Raw genomic sequence first — 17,281 nt, 5'->3', positions numbered from 1 at the left:
TCTATGTTCTACTCAATTAACAAGGGTAGTAAGAGGAGAGATGGGATTGATATAGTAGACTTAGAATAGGACTCAGCACTTGAACCAGCCACTTTCTAACCATGGGCACTTGGCAAGTGAACTGATTCTCTGAGATTCAATTTCCTCATCTGTAAAATACAGGTAATACCTACTTATATAATTATCGTGACAATAAGTGAGAAACCTACTGACTGGTGGACAATAGTTCATTTGAAAAAGATGTAAATGCCAATTATGTGTTGTGAAGTAGAATAGATGCTAGATATAAAAAATAAAAAATATATAGAAGTCATGGGGGGTCAATGCCCTCATGTAGTTCATGTTGTCCTGGGAGTGGGGATACAACAAGATATAAACAACTCAATAAAAAGAAATCATTAAAAATGTTGATAAGTACTATGCAGGATATTTAACAGGTGATATGATAGAAAATAATGGGTATAGTTTCTACTTTAGATAAAGCGATTAGGAAGGCCAAGAGGTGACATTTAAAGAAGAATCAGCAGGTCAAAGGGAGCAGCAGAAAACATTCTCAACAGATGGAATTGCAGGTATGAAGGCCGTGATGAAAGGAAGACCTTGTTGTTCACTTTGAATTCTCGGGGTTGAGGGTTGGAGAACAGGATGGCATGATATCAAGTCAGAAAGACAGATTAGAACCCATCACACAGAACCTTTAAAACTGTGGGAAGTATTGGGAAGTTGTTGAATGGTTGAGAGCAGAAAAGTGACATGACATGATTACATTTAATAGATCTGTCTGCTTGCTAAGTGGAGGATACATCACAGGGAAAAGAATGAAAAGGGTAGATGGAATGGGTGGCTTGGATTAGCATGGTGGCCTTGGAGAGGGAAAGAAGTGGACACAATCAAAGTATATTTTGAAAGTAGAATCAAAAGGACATGTTGAAGCATTAGATGGGAGGAAATGAAGGCAAAGAAGAATCTGGGATGATGCATGCTTAGTAAGTACAAAACACTGTGAAACCTCTAAGTCTACAAGTGCTCATCCTCAGATCGAGGACAGGAAAGCAGATTGCCTGAGGAAGGTTAGTAGTGGAATTATGTGCCAGGAGCTGTTTTCTACTCACAGAAAAGCATTTACTGATACAGAGAAAACTAGAAGAGCACACTGGGGTTGTAGATAAAAATATAACATAAATGATTAGTTTGGGATATTTTACATTTAATATCTTTCAGGAATAGGGTGACCAATCGTCCCAGTTTGCCCAAGACTTTTTTGCTTTTAGCACTGAAAATCCCATGTCCTGGGAAATGCCTCAGTCCTGGACAAACTGGGATGGTTGGTCATCTTACTGAGACATGTAAATCAAATAGACATACGCAAATGAGAGTCGGAAGATCAGAGAAAAATCTCCTCATGCATGGATGTCACCTAGTATAAATGCCAATCATTTCTATTATTTTTAATGGCCTATTGATTTAATAAGTGTCAGAAGCCCGCTCAAATATAACTATAATATAGCTCTTCAGTAGGCTAAAGTTAGGCCCTTTAAACAGAGAGCATCTGTAATAGAAAATGTAAATACATAAAGCTGAGTATTGGTACTGAGAAAGCTTAATATAGTAAACCATGTAGTAGCTAGTCAGTCACTATACTCAGTGTGAATCCAGAGGCTACAGCATAACCAAAGAGAAAACTTCGTATTCCCATACAGCTAGTGTTATTTCTAACTCCTCAATGAGCTCAGTAGCATTTCAGATCATCTCATTAGGTCCCGTTTCTTTAAACTCAAAGAGACATATGACTTTCATCTGAGGTCCTTGCCTTATTGCTGAAAATGCATTAAATATTAAAATTTCAAGATAAAGAATGACATCTTTTCTAGAGAGACTTTATTATGACTCTTTCCATAATTTCTGCATTTGGCATTTAGTCACAGACCATACTAAGGCTGATAAATCCTATAGCATTGCCTTGTTGGTTCAGATACTGCCAGTGAGTAATTTTCTTCCTGTTTTATCTGTGGATGATTTTTAGAGATAATCACTTCTGGGTTACAGGACATGGCTGTACACTGGAAATGAATGAGTCATCCCCTGAGCTGAACTGTAGTGCCTATTTATGTCTTTTATGTCCTTTTCCTTTGGAAATACTGAACTGGTGCTGGCATATATATCAATATTGACCTTTCTAAGAACTGTAGGTGGTGTCAGGTGCACAGCTCAAATTACCAAGGGGATGAGTAATGACAGTTACTTCTTCTGGCCTCTCATCAACTGTAGCATCTCTGAGGATGAAAGCAGATTTTTAGAAAGTATACATTTTATCTTGAAAAAATCAATACAAAATTAATAACTTATTAGCAGGTTGTTGTTAGTTGGAAAGACAGTAGACTTAAAGGGCATGAAAAGGAAGATCCCATCAAACTTTCTGCTTTCCTATTTATCCTTCTTTTTTAAAAAAATAATTTATTGAATAGGTAATACTTTCTCACATAGTTCAAAAAGAAAATATATAACAGAAAATGGTAAAAAGACTACTTCCAAAACCAACTGCCATCTCCAGCTCCGAGATCTCCCACCCCCAGCAGGTAACTATTGTTATTAATGTCTTATGTGTCTTTTTTGGAGTTTCTATGTAAAACATATACAAGAAATTATCAATATACATTCCTTTTTTTTTTTTTTTTTTTTTTTATAGAGACAGAGTGTCACTTTATCATTCAGGCTGGAGTACAGTGGCACAACCATAGCTCACTGCAGCCATAAACTCCAGAGCTCAAGTGATCTTCCCACCTTGGCCTCTCATGTAGCTGGGACTACAGGTGTGCAACACCATGCCTGGTTGATTATTTTAATTTTTTGTAGAGATGAGCTCTCACTTTTGCCCAGGCTGGTCTAAAATTCTTGGCCTTAAGGCATGCTCCCACCTCAGCTTCCCAAAGTGCTGGGATTACAGAAGTGAGCTACCATGCCTGGCCCCAATATATATCTTAACTTGCCTCTGTTAGACAAAAGGGAGCAGTGTATACAATTATGCATCCTTTTTACTTTGTATATTCTGGATAGCTTTTTATATCAAGACATAGCTTATCATTCTCTTTTATTTTTTAAAAAAATATTCAATAGCACTGTGATATTCTTTTTTATTAATGGATAGCATTGACATTAATATCAAGTCAACTAGTTTGATAGCTCAAATAACATTTGGTATATGTGTTATTAAGAAACATTTACATATAAAACTTATTAAAACTGATCATCATTATGCATATGAGGAAACTGAGGTTCAAATATTACATCTTTGTAATGTTAAAAACAGTTTATAAGTTTTGAAGCTGGTTATCTGAACTCATGTCCTCTGGTTTCAAGACAAATATTAACCTTCAATTCCCGGCTTGGACATCTAAATTGACCAAAACATTATCTTTAGCAATTGCTTTCTATGATAATATCCAGTACTGACTTTCCATCTTGTTTGACTGTTTAATTTAAACAGTCAGACTTGCTTACATATAGTGCCTCCCTCAATAAGGCGATGGGGATACTTAGACAGGAAAATCTTGGCAGGACTTGAGTCCCTAAAGCTAAGAAGCATGATTTCTTTTTTTTTTTTTTTTTTTTTTTTTTTGAGACGGAGTCTCACGCTGTTGCCCAGGCTGGAGTGCAGTGGCGCGATCTCGGCTCACTGCAAGCTCCGCCTCCTGGGTTCACGCCATTCTCCTGCCTCAGCCTCCTGAGTAGCTAGGACTACAGGCGCCCGCCACCGCGCCCGGCTAATTTTTTGTATTTTTAGTAGAGACGGGGTTTCACTGTGGTCTCGATCTCCTGACCTTGTGATCCACCCGCCTCGGCCTCCCAAAGTGCTGGGATTACAGGCTTGAGCCACCGCGCCCGGCAAGAAGCATGATTTCTATTGCTCACTGTCCGGAGAAGAGAATGTCAGTTTTATTTCTCTCCTTAAGAGAGATCTCATTTATGGGGATAATTGTAATGACTTAATTTATAAATTTCTGTGGCTTACTGTGCAGGAATACATGGCACCAGTCCCATGGGGGAAAGGAAAACAAGGTGGTAGAAGTGCTGAAGCTATGGCAGCTTTTTCCTAAACAACTTTCTGACCAGGACCCAGAAACAAACTAATTTGGACTGACCCTCAGTAGCAGTTATGTCTCTTGGAAAGCCAGTTTATTTCCAGACCTTGATGATTCAAATAATCACTGATAGGGGGCCAGGAGTTTTCATATGGCAAAGTTGCCAAGCTATAAACAAATCATATCAAATTTTGTCCTATATATGGTCCTGTCTTGTTCAACCTCCTCTTAGTTTTACCCCTGATACTATAAAAAATGGAGAAACTGGAAGAATAATCATCTTTTAAAGTTTATCTCCTTTTATTTATCTTTAAATTATGACAATACATTCATAGCTCTCTTTGGCTGTTTTAGGTTATTCAACATGTAACCGAAAACATAAAGGAAACCTTGTTTCCTTCATTCATATAACAAAAATGAAAAAAATAGATATATCTTGCATACCACAGCCAGCAGCAACTATAGAATTAGGGAGGAAGGATGCACTTCAGAAAGAGACAGCCATTGAATTCAGAGGAGAAAATTAGATCTGATTCTTAGCAGAAAGTGGCTGAAGAATAACAGCAAAGTCTAATGTATTTCTGCCCCCTTAGATTTGGGGTATCCTGCAGAGCTTACCTTGATTCAGTTTCCTTTATGAAGATCACTTTGCAGGCCTATAGCTTTTCTGTGAGTAGAAAACAGCTCCTGGCACATAATCCCACTACTAACCTTCCTCAGGCAATCTGCTTTCCTGTCCTCTATCTGAGGATGAGCACTTGTAGACTTAGAGGTTTCACAGTGTTTTGTACTTACTATGCATGAGGGTATGGAACCCTCACATTTCCTCAGGGATTGCTTTGATAATAATCTTAAGAGGAAGACAATGGAATCAAAGTGAAAAAGCAGTGCATACATTGTATGTGTTCCCAAATTTTTATCCAGCATCTATGGAAGATACTTTTCTATAATGGCATTCATCATTCTATCATGTGTTTTGGTTACTTTTTTCTTTTAGAATTAAATTTAGCTTTTCTAGAATCTGGGGAATATATTAAATCACAAAAATCAAATTGCAATGGAGAGATTCCAATACTACTTAAATGCATCATTTTCTGAAATACTTTCTATGGATTGTAAGTCCCAGTAAGATATTACATTAAAAAACCACTATTTCCATGTTTTCTGAACTCAGACTGAGATTTTTTTCTTCTGTCATCTATTAAAATCCCATGAAATAGATTTTGATGGGAACTTGTTGGGTTTTTTTTTTTCATGGAAAGATGTATTATGAATAAAAGTGTTTAAAAAATGATTGGGTTAGAAAATGAAAAGATCTTGAGGTTATTTAAGCAATACTTAACAGGCTTCTATAGAGGGAAGCGAGAGTTAGGTCACAGCGTATGGGACTTAAAAGAAGATTGCTAAAAATTAGAGTCCTTTTTTCATATAAACCTGTGTTGATAGCTTAGTAGTAGGAATGGGAATGTGTTGGGTACTGTGAGAATTTAAAGAAGTATGTGATACGATCTCTCTCCTCAAGAATCATTTATTTGGGCAGACAATACTGAAACAAAGAAAACAGTTAAGACTCAGATAATGAGATAAGAAGTTGAGAGAAAAGGTAGATCAATATGGGCCAGAATGGTTTGCAATTGGGATGGGAGTTGTGAGCATGAGGATAACTGGGAAGTGTAACACATGTTTGAGACATTTTCTTTTCTTTCAAGGGAGACCGATCTGGATGGCAGATCTATCTGGCATGTGTGGGTGTGTGTACTTTGATAAAAGATGCCTGGGTGATTATTCCATGAGTTATTTCTACTATTCCCTTCCAACTACTTGCCAAGTGTATATCACTGGACTAGAGTAGGAAGCTATGTTTACTAGACATGCAGAAAATTAATGCAGAATAAAAAGCAGGAAAAAAACCAATACAAGCAAAGGAGTTTGGTCACTTTGGATAAATAGGCAGATACATAGACAGAGAGATAGATAGATAGATAGGAAGCTATTTAAATTTTTATGCACAATGTGATCCACTGAAAATAGTGATTAGGGATGGGTCTTACAGCAGAGGGGTATAGAATATATTAGTGGATCAAGAGGTTATACATTTTTTTAATGGAAGGATATTGGTAACTCCAACCTCCTTCTTGTATAGGTAGGAACTTGAGGACTCAGAGAAGTTAAATGTTTTGTCCAAAATAATTTCATTTATATCACAACTAGTCATAACCTAGTATATAATACAAGCATGTAGTGATGAAGACCTGTACAACGTTGGTGTTTGTGACTACATATAATCGGGAAAGTCTAGATAAAATATATGTTTCAGAAGAAAAATCAATGTCTGGACTGGTTTTTTAAGAATGAAAAAGTCATTAAGGAAGAGGTTCCCTAACACGTATGCATTTCAGACTCCTCCAAAAATCACATTCCTAAACTTGGACATATGCTTTAAGAAACTTTTCCAAGAAAAAACTGGCATGTGCTACATACAGTATCTTGTAAATGACTTTATGGCTAGGCACAGTGGCTCACACCTATAATTGGAGGCCGAGGCAGGCCGATCACTTGAGGTCAGGAGTTTGAGACCAACCTGGCCAACATGGTGAAACCCTGTATCTACTAAAAATACAAAATAATTAGCCAGGCATGGTGGTGCGTGCCTGTAGTCCCAGTTACTTGGGTGGCTGAGGCAAGAGAATTGCTTGGAGGTCGCAGTGAGCTGGGATCATGCCATTGCACTCTGCCTGGGTGATAGAGTGAGACTCTGTCTCTAAATAAATAAATAAATAAATAAATAAATAAATAAATAAATGACTTTCCTTTTCATGATAACTGTTGCATTATAGTATTATAATCCTTTACTTTGAGGCTTTTTGTCTGCTAAAAATATTGATGTTTTCATTCTTGTCTGAGAGAAGAATAATAATTTCATGTTTCTCAGGTAACTAAGCAAGACAAGAACCTCATAAAGCCGCTTTATGACCGATACAGAATTATCAAGCAAATCTTGTCAACGCCTTCCCTTATTCCAACAATTGTAAGTCAGGATACTTGCATGCTGTTACTTTGTACTGATGTGTAGTTAACATGATGTCACATAGTAGTACTAGAGTTATAAAAGACCCTTCATGGCAGTATATACTGCTAACAAGGCCAGGTGTCATTTCAAAAAGTGAAAATTTGGTCTTCTCTAACCCCATTACTATACTTAACAGTGGCTGATATTAGAACTATTGTAAAATAGGAACATATAGTACTTGTATGTCTAGAGCCAATTTTAACATTTGCTTTCAGTAGCTTGGGTGAAAAGAAATTCATAGATTTCAGTTTGGCATTTTCTAATTTGTAACACAGCTAGACAAAACAGAGCCTTTCTGTTCTGTGTGTTGGTTAATTTTTTCCTTTAATCAGAAAATTAACAATATATTCTTGATATAATGCAACATTTGTTTTTGGTACCATTTGACCATACTATACAAGATATGAAAAGATTTATTTCAATAGAAAATATAAGTACTGAAATTGAGTTAGACTACTTTTAGTAAAGAATGATTTATGGGAATACAGAACTAGAAAAGCATCACAAATCCTACTCCATCAATATCAAAACAGTTACTTGTTCAAGATATCAATATAAAAAAGAATAAATATTAACAAATATAAATTTAAGTATGCTTGAGTACATTATACTTCCACATTTTTTGAGATGGATTATACTTCCATATTTTTAAAGACATTAAGAGAATAATAATTCAGTCTTTGGAATTTTCCCATTATGGAAGCATAATTTAAAATGTAGTAGAGTTCTTATATTTCTTGCAAGAGAATCTTCTAGTTGTGATAAGAATTATCAGAACAGGTTGAGGAGTAACCCCACTTTGCTTTGGCTTTCCAATAGCTCTCCCCTGAACTTGTCAATTTTCTGGGTATCCTCTGTATCTGAATGTTGGTCCTCACTGGGACCTGACTTGGGGTATTTCTGGAGGATAAAAGTTGTCTGTAGTCCACCTCATCTTAACTCATGTCACAAGTATTAAGCTGGAGCCCAGAAGGTCTGAGTGAAAGGGAGGAACCACTTGATAGTATAGTCCAGACTGGACCATATCCTAATGCTCTGTGCCTTCATTGGCCCAGAAGACACAGATGAACTTGGTGAGTTAAGTTTTAGCCCAGCATGGCTGCTGCCTTTTTGCTCATTAACTTCTGCAGGTTTTTAATGAAACTGAGGAAGAACTCTTCTTGGTTGCTTCCATCCCAGTTCTCAGTAGGCATTTGGGTCACCTACTGGTTTTCATGACATTGATTTATGGTTCCCCTTCCCGTATTTTTTGTTTGTTTGTTTCCTCAAGAGGCACTGAGCATTACGTGACTTACTTTCTTTAACTCTGCCTGTGATAAGCAGGAGGAAGAGGACTCTGATGAAGACCATCCACAGGGAAGCCAACAACCTTCTTTGCCAGATCCAGCATCTCACCTTCCTGTTGGTGACCACCTCACCTACTCTAATGAGACTGAGCCTGTTAGGGCCCTTCTACCAGATGAAAAGAAAGAAGTAAAACCACCAGCTCTCTCCATGTCTAATTTACATGAGGCTACCATGTGAGTATGAATCCTAAGTGTAGAGTCTCCTCTTAACTCCTTCTGATCTGATACCAGCATATGAAGCAGAGCTGGCCTTTGAAAATGCTGGATTCAAAGGGGTGGGTCAACAGTTCTCAGGGCCTTTATCCTAGACTCTTACATTTAGATGAGATAGTTTTTCCACTAGAAATCCACTTGGTAGTAAGCAAATGACTTGCCCTTTGTCTCTTAAATGGCCCTTCAGATAGAAGCCATTTGGATTTTCATTAATATCATCATTATTATTATCATTATTCAGTAGCTGGCATTCCTCATGATAATCTGGCCTTCTTTGGTTTGTATCTTACAGCCCAGATTATGAGATTTAGTTTAGTTTAATTTAATTTGACAGAAGTGTCTATCAGAGAAAGCAAGCAGAAAACCCTTTTTTTGGTGGTGATTCTAAAGGAGTTATTCCTAACTTTTCAAGGGGTGTTGGACTTTTTTGAAACCAACAGAATTGTTTTAAGAGAAAGCCCATATATAATTTCAAGTTCACAGAATCTCTGAAACCATACATGAGTTTGGTCTGCTTGTGTATACCACATTCCTGCTCTAGCGTGTATGACTTTTCTCTCATCTTGGTAGAATGAAGTGAGTAGAATTCACAATGTAACTATAGCTTTCTTCTAGGTCTTATTTTCATTCACAGGGGTTATGCCATTCTCCTAATATTCCTACACTTATTTCTCTAGATTAAGAATAGAATTTTCTTTAAAAGCTGTTCCTCTGTATCTCTTCAGTCTATCACCAAATGCTGATGAGTATTCCTTCAAAATATCCCTTCCCTCATCCATCTATATTGCTGTTACCCTTTCCAGTTCTTTCAGTGGATTCAATCAATCTGCTTGCCTCTTGTCTGTCCTTTCCCATATCTTGTGATATTTTTTCCATCAGGTAATTTTCCCTGCTTATGTGCTTGCCTATGGTCAGGCTCTATGTGTGTCATATTTACCCAAAAGACACTCTTATGCTCAGAACACTTTTCAATCGTAGTATGCTTTTTTGGCTGAACAGATAAATCTGCTCACGATGATCTCTCAATTATGCCAGTGCCCAGTAATGACAAATATTCTACCTTATATAGGCCTGTACTTCTTGACCATCTCCGAGAAACTAGGGCTGACAAGAAGAGACTGCGGAAAGCCTTAAGAGAATTTGAAGAACAGTTTTTTAAACAAACAGGAAGGTACGTGTGGGCAGAGAGATTTTTAAAGCTAATACTTCCTAGAGAATTACTGTTAAAAATGACCTGCAATTTTTTGCAGGAACGGTGACTTTTTACAAAATGTGTATCATTTTCGCACTGGCTTAGACTCAGGATTTGTCCAATGCAACATTCTAATATTGCCAATATTAGGGATGTTTTATGGGACATGGTAGCTGTCAGGTATGACATCAATCTGTAAAAAATAGAAGTTAAACTCTAAAAATCTCTAACTTTGCACAATAAATCTCAACATAAATACATGAATTGTGTGGTCTACTCACCTTAGTCCCTGGCAGGTTTTCCATTTTAGCCTACCAGGATATTCTTTGGGACTGGACCTACTGAGTGAAAAGCTTTTTGCATTCAGCCAACACAGATGTATCAACTTATTTTCTAGTTGGAATCTTCCTTTCAAGTTGATTGCAAAAGTCCAACTTACCTTTATGGTGATGTTAACTAATCTAGTGAGAAATGTTATGTGGCTCATAAATTTAGAACATAAAGCATTTGTTGTTATTTTTCCTTTTCCATTCTTTTTTCTTTTATAAAATGTTCATGTAACATTCCTTGTAAAACATTCCTTGGAGTAGTAACTTTGTCTGGACTGTCTGCTATTATTATACCTTGGATAAATATGTGACTTGCACTATAAAGTTCCTGATCTCTGCCTCTTTTGGATTAAAGGTATTCTATGGGAATTTTTCATTCAGGGAAATATTTGTGGAGATGTTATCAAATATTCTAAATCTAAACAGTCATTACATATGAGAAATGACACTTTAAGATGTGCATACATTCATTTCATAAATTTGAGTTCCCTGAATAAATTTATATTTTTAGCAATTTGAACCCAGGAATCTATCTTAAGGGGTTTGAGAACTTCCCAGTGTGCTACTAGTTCTGCCTAGTGGATCTGCAGTGCCACTTGGTATGCTTTTGTCATACAGGGAAGTTAGTTATGTTCTAGGTATGGTGTTCCACTGCACCTATGAGTCTTAAACCCACTTCAGATAAGCCTATATATGGCTATGAAGTTGTATGCCCCCTTGTGGTGATATATTTCAACCAAATGCACAAGTGATGATCTTTTACAACTAAAATCAAACAGTTGAGTGGCTAGGAAATATGGACCTTAATTTTGTTTATCTAAGACATTTTATTGGGAAGGCCTAAGTATCAGTAAGGTAAAATAACCATGCAAATGGATTACTAAAATGTTTAAGGCACTATAAATATTCTTGGTAATATTTGCCATACAAGAGGCATGAGAATCATATAGATATTACATTATTATTAATAATTATGAGCTTGGAACTGTGCTAAGAACTTTAGTATGTTTTATATAATGGGGAAACTGCTTCAGGAAAGACTTGGCAAAACTTTCCATCCTTGTCAAAGCACTCTTATTAGCCAAAATGGAATATGCAAAACTAGGCAAAATTACATAATGGATTATTAATGTTTCTCTGTAATAATTAGACAATTTCTTTACTTAGATCTATTTATACAAATTAAGGTGATATTCAGACATCCAGTTATGATAAGTTTGACTCATAACACAGAATGAAGACAAAGGATTTATGTTATATACTTTAGACAATAGTCAAGAAGAATGCTGTCTATGGATTTGTATACTGTTTTGAGTTCTGTACTAGAAATTGCAGGGCAATAAATAGTGTTGAAATACAAGTAGATACTATATTCTTAATCTGTATAGATTAGCTTGTTTTTTATTTGGTAAGAGATAGAAATATCTCTTTATCATTACTGGGAAAAATAGAAGGGAGCTAAAGATAAAACATTAAATATATGCTATTTACCTGGTTTCAGCCATACTAATGTTAGAGAATATTTGTGGTTATATTCAGTTGTAATTGTGGTGACTATATCTGTGTCCTCTACCCCTTGAATTTCAAAGTCCTGGGTGGAAATGTTTTCAAAGCAATTGGCTATCTTATTAACCAAGAAAACAAGAGTCTTCTGAGACCCTGTCACAATTATTCCCTTTAGAAAACGTATCTTGACAACATATTTTTGTGGGAAGGCAAATGGTTTTAACTCCTGATATTACCAAGTTATTCTTCCAAGTAAACAGCAAGAGTATATGTACGCATACGTATAAAAATCTATGCATTGTTACATGTCTAGCTTTAGTAGAATTAGTGTACAGAAGAGAACCACCACGATTTAGACTCTCATAAATTACTTCAATCAAGGACCAGCTCAGTGGTTCTACTACATATTAGCAGAGATAGGTATTACAATTACAAGACAATCTGGAAACGTTTCAAGTTTGTAAGACAGACCCTGAATGCTTTTCTTGTTACCATAAGTTTATAAATGATTTTTATAATGAAATTTCTGTAGTATTTTCAGGTTAAAATTTTTGACAACTCTATTAAGGCTGAACATTTTGTACAGGTGTAGGGCTGTGGCAGATAACGGAAGAATGACAGGACAAAGAATGCCTTGAAAGTTCTATTTCTTGTTTGTTTGTTTCTCCTTAGATCTTTTCACTTACTCCATTGTTGTAAGTCTAAGCACTAGCCACATATTTGCAAAACACTTATGACATTCAAGTTTTCAAAGGTTACTGTTATTTAGAAGTTTAGTAACACATGGAAGAAGGAGTGAATGAAGGTGAAAGGGAAGGAAAAGAAGACATGATGCAAAAACCAAGTGGAAGCTGTCACAGTATACTTTCTCATGTATGAATTATAAAAGAATATTTAATAATGACTTGATTCATTGTGAACTAATAAATGTATTTTTGTTTTGCAGAAGTCCACAAAAGGAAGATAGGATACCAATGGCAGATGAGTATTACGAATACAAGCACATAAAAGCCAAACTGAGACTATTAGAGGTCCTCATCAGCAAGCAAGATGTGGCCAAAACTATTTGAGGTTCAGGAAATGTTATGATCACTTTCACCCATGATATAAAGTAAAGTTTATTTTCCTCTGCCATCCTTGCTAAGTAGTTTTGACACAATGAAAATGGAAGCACTTTAGTGGTAGTATTAGCTGTTTTCAAGAAGGAATAGCAAGTTTAATTATATACAAGGAGAAGGGATTTAAATGGGGGGAAGGATACAACAGGTAGCCTTATAATTGGGAAAAAATTCAGTGTCCTCCATGCCAAGCAGAAAACTCATAGTCAATACAAGTATTTTAAAAAATGTCTAATATTTTATCAAATCTAAATAACATAGCTAGGATGCTTGTTAGGGAAAGTTTATTTAGTATCCAAAGATTGTTTATGTTGATGTATGGAAAAGAGCATGATTTTTAAAAATCAATCAGAGGAGGAAAAGAAATTCTGCTTTTCAAGTAGGAAGGAATGTACCTAGCAAGAAAGTAATTTATTTGAAACTTCTAATGGATTTTTGAGTGATAAAACATTTACTACCTTGTCCCTTAAGTCTGCTAGGCTCTCAGTACCCTAAAATAACCTAGATTGTGTTACTGCTATTTTTTTTATTTCTCTATAAAAATAACACATTATTTTATCTGGTATTTGAAATTTTACATTTCTGGTTACCAAAGTTCATTCTGATAGCATGTACTTTGTGAATTATTATCTTTGTCTATAACTGACAGATGTTTATATTAAAATAAAATATTGTATTAAAAATTTAAAATAGGTATTTTGGATAGATATGTGTCTGCAGTATATAATCTAATATGTCCATAGTATTATTGCTAATCTTTTTGTTTACTATAAGACGATATAACTATTTTTTCATTGGGAATATACATTTTTCTTAATGTTCCAACATCTATACTTTGTAAAGTCAAAACATTTCCCATGAGCTGTAGTTATTCTTCCTTCTGTACAAAATGAAAGGTTTGGAAATTGCCCTGATACCTTGAAAAAGAAGCCAGAATATTTATTTGCTTCATCAACTTTAGTGTATATCATTTTGTGTTATTTTATACTAAAACATGTTTATTATTTTCATTTTTGTAAAAGGAAGTAAAAGGTCAACATTTTCCCTCATGTACCAACCTTGTTTGTATTTCTATTTTCTGTAACATTTAAGTATGATGTTGAAGAAATTCACATTTTCTTATAGTTTGGATGGGAAGACTATTGACTATTTCAGAAACAGACTATTTCAGAGGCTTATTGTTTTCTCTGTATTTATCTAATATTTTATAACTTTTATGAATCAGAATAATGTCCTTCATACATTTGTTTAATTGAAGTCATCTACTTGTAACAGGACAGATACACAACTATTTGAGGTTTACAAATTACATCTTTGATAAGGGAAATGGTTTCGTGACATGTACACAATTGCTATTAAAATGTAACTCTATATATTCTATATGATTGTAAATATTTTATACAACAATACAAATAAAATATTTTTCTATTATATTTATTATGTTGAAACACAGTAGTTGTTTCCTGTTAGCTAATATAAATAACATAAATAACACTGTCAAACAAGAAGTTGGAAGTGCTGACAATTCTAGGCTTCAAGATTTAACTCATGCTGCAATTACACCCTTTCATGCGGTTTGGAGTTATCCCAATATTTGTTCAGTAGATTAAAATGAATGCATATTTAAACACCATTTATAAGCCATTATTGTGTACTTTGCTAAAGCGGTCTATATAACTGTTTTGTTATGTTTGGCATAAAGGAAACATAAAAACATTGCAGCATCTAGGCAATAAAGTGTCAGAAGGAGAACTTAGGGTATTTCATCATTGAAAGTAGTGGGAGGGGTAGGGAATAGGAAAACACTAAAATGGCTCTGAATGGAATTTGGAAAGTGGTAGTTCGTTTTTGGTGACAGTGGCATGTGCATGCTTCAGTGGAAAACATCTGGTGATGAAAATGGACAACAGGACCAATGCTCCTAATGGAGGAAAAGGGGCTGAGTAAGAATAAGAAAAGTGGGCATTAACGTCCAACACTGATATTACAGGTTTTGCAGCTGGGATCTTTCTTTGCATTTGCAGTAGACAAACTCATGAGCTGATGACCAGTGATTTCTGCCACGGTGCCCAGAGAAAGATCCACAGGGTCAGTGTAAATGACTTCTAAAATGACATCCTGGGCATGGTGGTAAACCAGCACCCCATCTTCTTCTGTACAGGTCAAAAATTTATTATCCTTAGAATTTAGTTGAGGAAGGCGCTGCTTACAAAATTCATCTCCTGGTGATCCCACAGGAGCAATAACAAGAATCACATAATGATAAGCAGTGTACATACAGTAGAAGTCCCCAAAGTATAAGTTAGTGTTGGGGTTAAAAAGTTTTTCTGCGGCAATCTCAAACCTGTATCTTCCATAAGGTGAATCCTGGGGTGGCTTTCCAGTATTGAATTCAGTGCTGCAGCTGAAGAAGATGCCTTCTAGTTTTCCACTGATAGGAGAGCCATGGCTACCACTGTTATCCTTGACAGAGGGCTGCATAGCATTCCCATGATGTTCTCTGCAAGAGGAAACAAGTGGTCACTGCTTAATACAATAGTGGTAAACCCACTGATTTATATATTTGAATGGCCTAAAAGTCAAACATCTACTGTTAAAGGCCTGAATACCCCTCTTACTATCAGAATAAGGGGACAGCATCTTTTGACATATTACCTATAGATGGCTGAATTCTAGCTTTGACCTTGAGGTAGGGATGATCTGCTACAAGCCTTGGAGACTTTGTATTAAATTAACATAATAATGTAAATTTCCTGACCAGAAAAATCAAACTGGAATTAGAAACCTTACTGGTAAAATCACACATACATTAGGTGCCAACTAGGTTTCAGAAGTGGCTTTGTGAAGAGAAAACTGAACTAAAGTTATTTGTTAGTTAAATATATTGAATGTTTCTTTAACGCATGATAGATTTAGTCATAAAATGAGTGCTGTCCATTTATACTGGCACAAAAGTGTTTTGTTTTGGCTTTTTTTTTTTTTTGAGACAGAGTCTCGCTCTGTTGCCAGACTGGAGAGCAGTGGCGCAATCTCAGTTCACTGCAACCTCTGCCTCCCAGGTTCAAGCAATTCTCCTGCCTCAGCCTCCAGAGTAGCTGGGACTACAGGAATGCGCCACCATACCCAGCTAATTTTTGTACTTTTACTACAGAAAGGGTTTCACCATGTTGGCTGGGATGGCTTGATCTCTTGACCTTGTGATCCGCCCACCTTGGCTTCCCAAAGTGCTGGGATTACAGGCATGAGCCACCACACTCAGCTCGTTTTGGCTTTTTAACCCAAGGACAGTAATCAGGTTATTTCTCTGGCATTTTGCTTAAAACAGTGCTGGCTACTCCCCCTTTACCTCACCCCCAGATCCATTCATTCTCCACCACAGTCTTCCACTATGGCTTGGGACTCTATCACTCAGTTCCTTATCTCTTGGTCCCTTCCATTTCAGTTCTACCAATGCGAGGCACCAGCATATATAGAGTAGTATATAGAGTAGTAGGAGGTAAAGCTTTGGGTGTGTCTTCCTGTATTTCCTCCATGCTTCGGGGCCTTGTGGTTCTGGCAGGGCTGGGTTCTTCATAACTGTGTATCTCTGACTACTGCTACTGCTGGATGAATTCCTATTCCCTTTAATTCCCAAGAAGAGTAAAACTTTTCAATTCTTGCTAGTGCTAGTTCTTGGTTACTTTAGCATCCCCTGTTTGTTACCTTAACCCTGACTACACCTCTATGAGGGGTAGTTTTGTTAAATTCTCTCCAGAATTCCCCAAGTGTGCCTTTTTTTTTTTTTTTTTTTCTGGGTCCCTGACCAGCATGACTTGGGAAGCAAAGTTCAAGCTACTACTCAAGTAAGGGAAAGTTCCCCCAGTCAACGTGCTTCTTAAAGAGTTTATGGGTCAGTGAAATGCCTGGATCAGCCTCTGAATTTAGCAGCAATGGGTCTCAAATTCTACCACCTGAAAACCACCTAGGGAGTTTATTAAAAATGCAAATTCAAGGAAAGACCAAAAAATTGTCACAGTTAAGAGAATACGGAAAAACAACAAATAAATGTAGTGTGTTATCCTGGATGTGACCTATACTTTTACTTGTACTGTTCTTTTTTCTTTCTGATGTTCCAAGATTCCTTCTTTTATTATTTCCTTCCTTCCTGTTTCAGAAACTTCTTTTAGGATAGATATGCTGTTGACAAATCCCCTTAGTTTTCCTTCATCTGAGCATATCTTAATTCCCTTTTATTATTGAAGGATATTTTCACTGGATATAGGATTCTCAGTTGACAGTGCTCTTTCAGCATTTGAAAATATTATGTCACTTTCTTTTGGTCTAGGTAGTTTCTGATGATGATGCCATTCAAATTGTTTTATTTTTCCTTATATAGTGGTGTCTTATATCTCACCACTTTCAATGTTCCCCCCCCCACCCCCGCTTTGG

General features: G+C 36.2%; 2 protein-coding genes across 10 annotated transcripts in view; one reads left to right on the top strand and one right to left on the bottom strand.

Annotated features, from left to right (window-relative positions):
• The window catches only part of LOC105466192 (family with sequence similarity 13 member C), a 118,104-nt gene extending 105,235 nt beyond the window's left edge, over positions 1-12,869 (top strand). For 6 of the 8 annotated variants that reach the window (XM_071069568.1, XM_011715221.3, XM_011715222.3 and 3 more), the window contains 4 exons: positions 7,012-7,107; positions 8,470-8,669; positions 9,778-9,879; positions 12,682-12,869. In XM_071069568.1, coding sequence (XP_070925669.1) covers positions 7,012-7,107; positions 8,470-8,669; positions 9,778-9,879; positions 12,682-12,805 — 522 coding nt within the window. In that variant the 3' untranslated portion in view covers positions 12,806-12,869. The remainder of the gene's footprint in view (positions 1-7,011; positions 7,108-8,469; positions 8,670-9,777; positions 9,880-12,681) is intronic. The other 2 variants (XM_024788043.2, XM_071069566.1) reach the window with 1 other exon arrangement.
• Positions 12,368-17,281, bottom strand: part of LOC105466191 (phytanoyl-CoA 2-hydroxylase interacting protein like) — a 64,362-nt gene continuing 59,448 nt past the window's right edge. For both annotated transcript variants that reach the window (XM_011715215.3, XM_011715216.3), the window contains exon 5: positions 12,368-15,353. In XM_011715215.3, the coding sequence (XP_011713517.1) occupies positions 14,819-15,353 (535 nt within the window). In that variant the 3' untranslated portion in view covers positions 12,368-14,818. The remainder of the gene's footprint in view (positions 15,354-17,281) is intronic.

The sequence above is a fragment of the Macaca nemestrina genome, chromosome 9, assembly GCF_043159975.1.
Source record: "Macaca nemestrina isolate mMacNem1 chromosome 9, mMacNem.hap1, whole genome shotgun sequence".
In the NCBI taxonomy this organism is placed as follows: Eukaryota; Metazoa; Chordata; class Mammalia; order Primates; family Cercopithecidae; genus Macaca; species Macaca nemestrina.
This window is presented reverse-complemented; position numbering and strand designations above follow the sequence as displayed.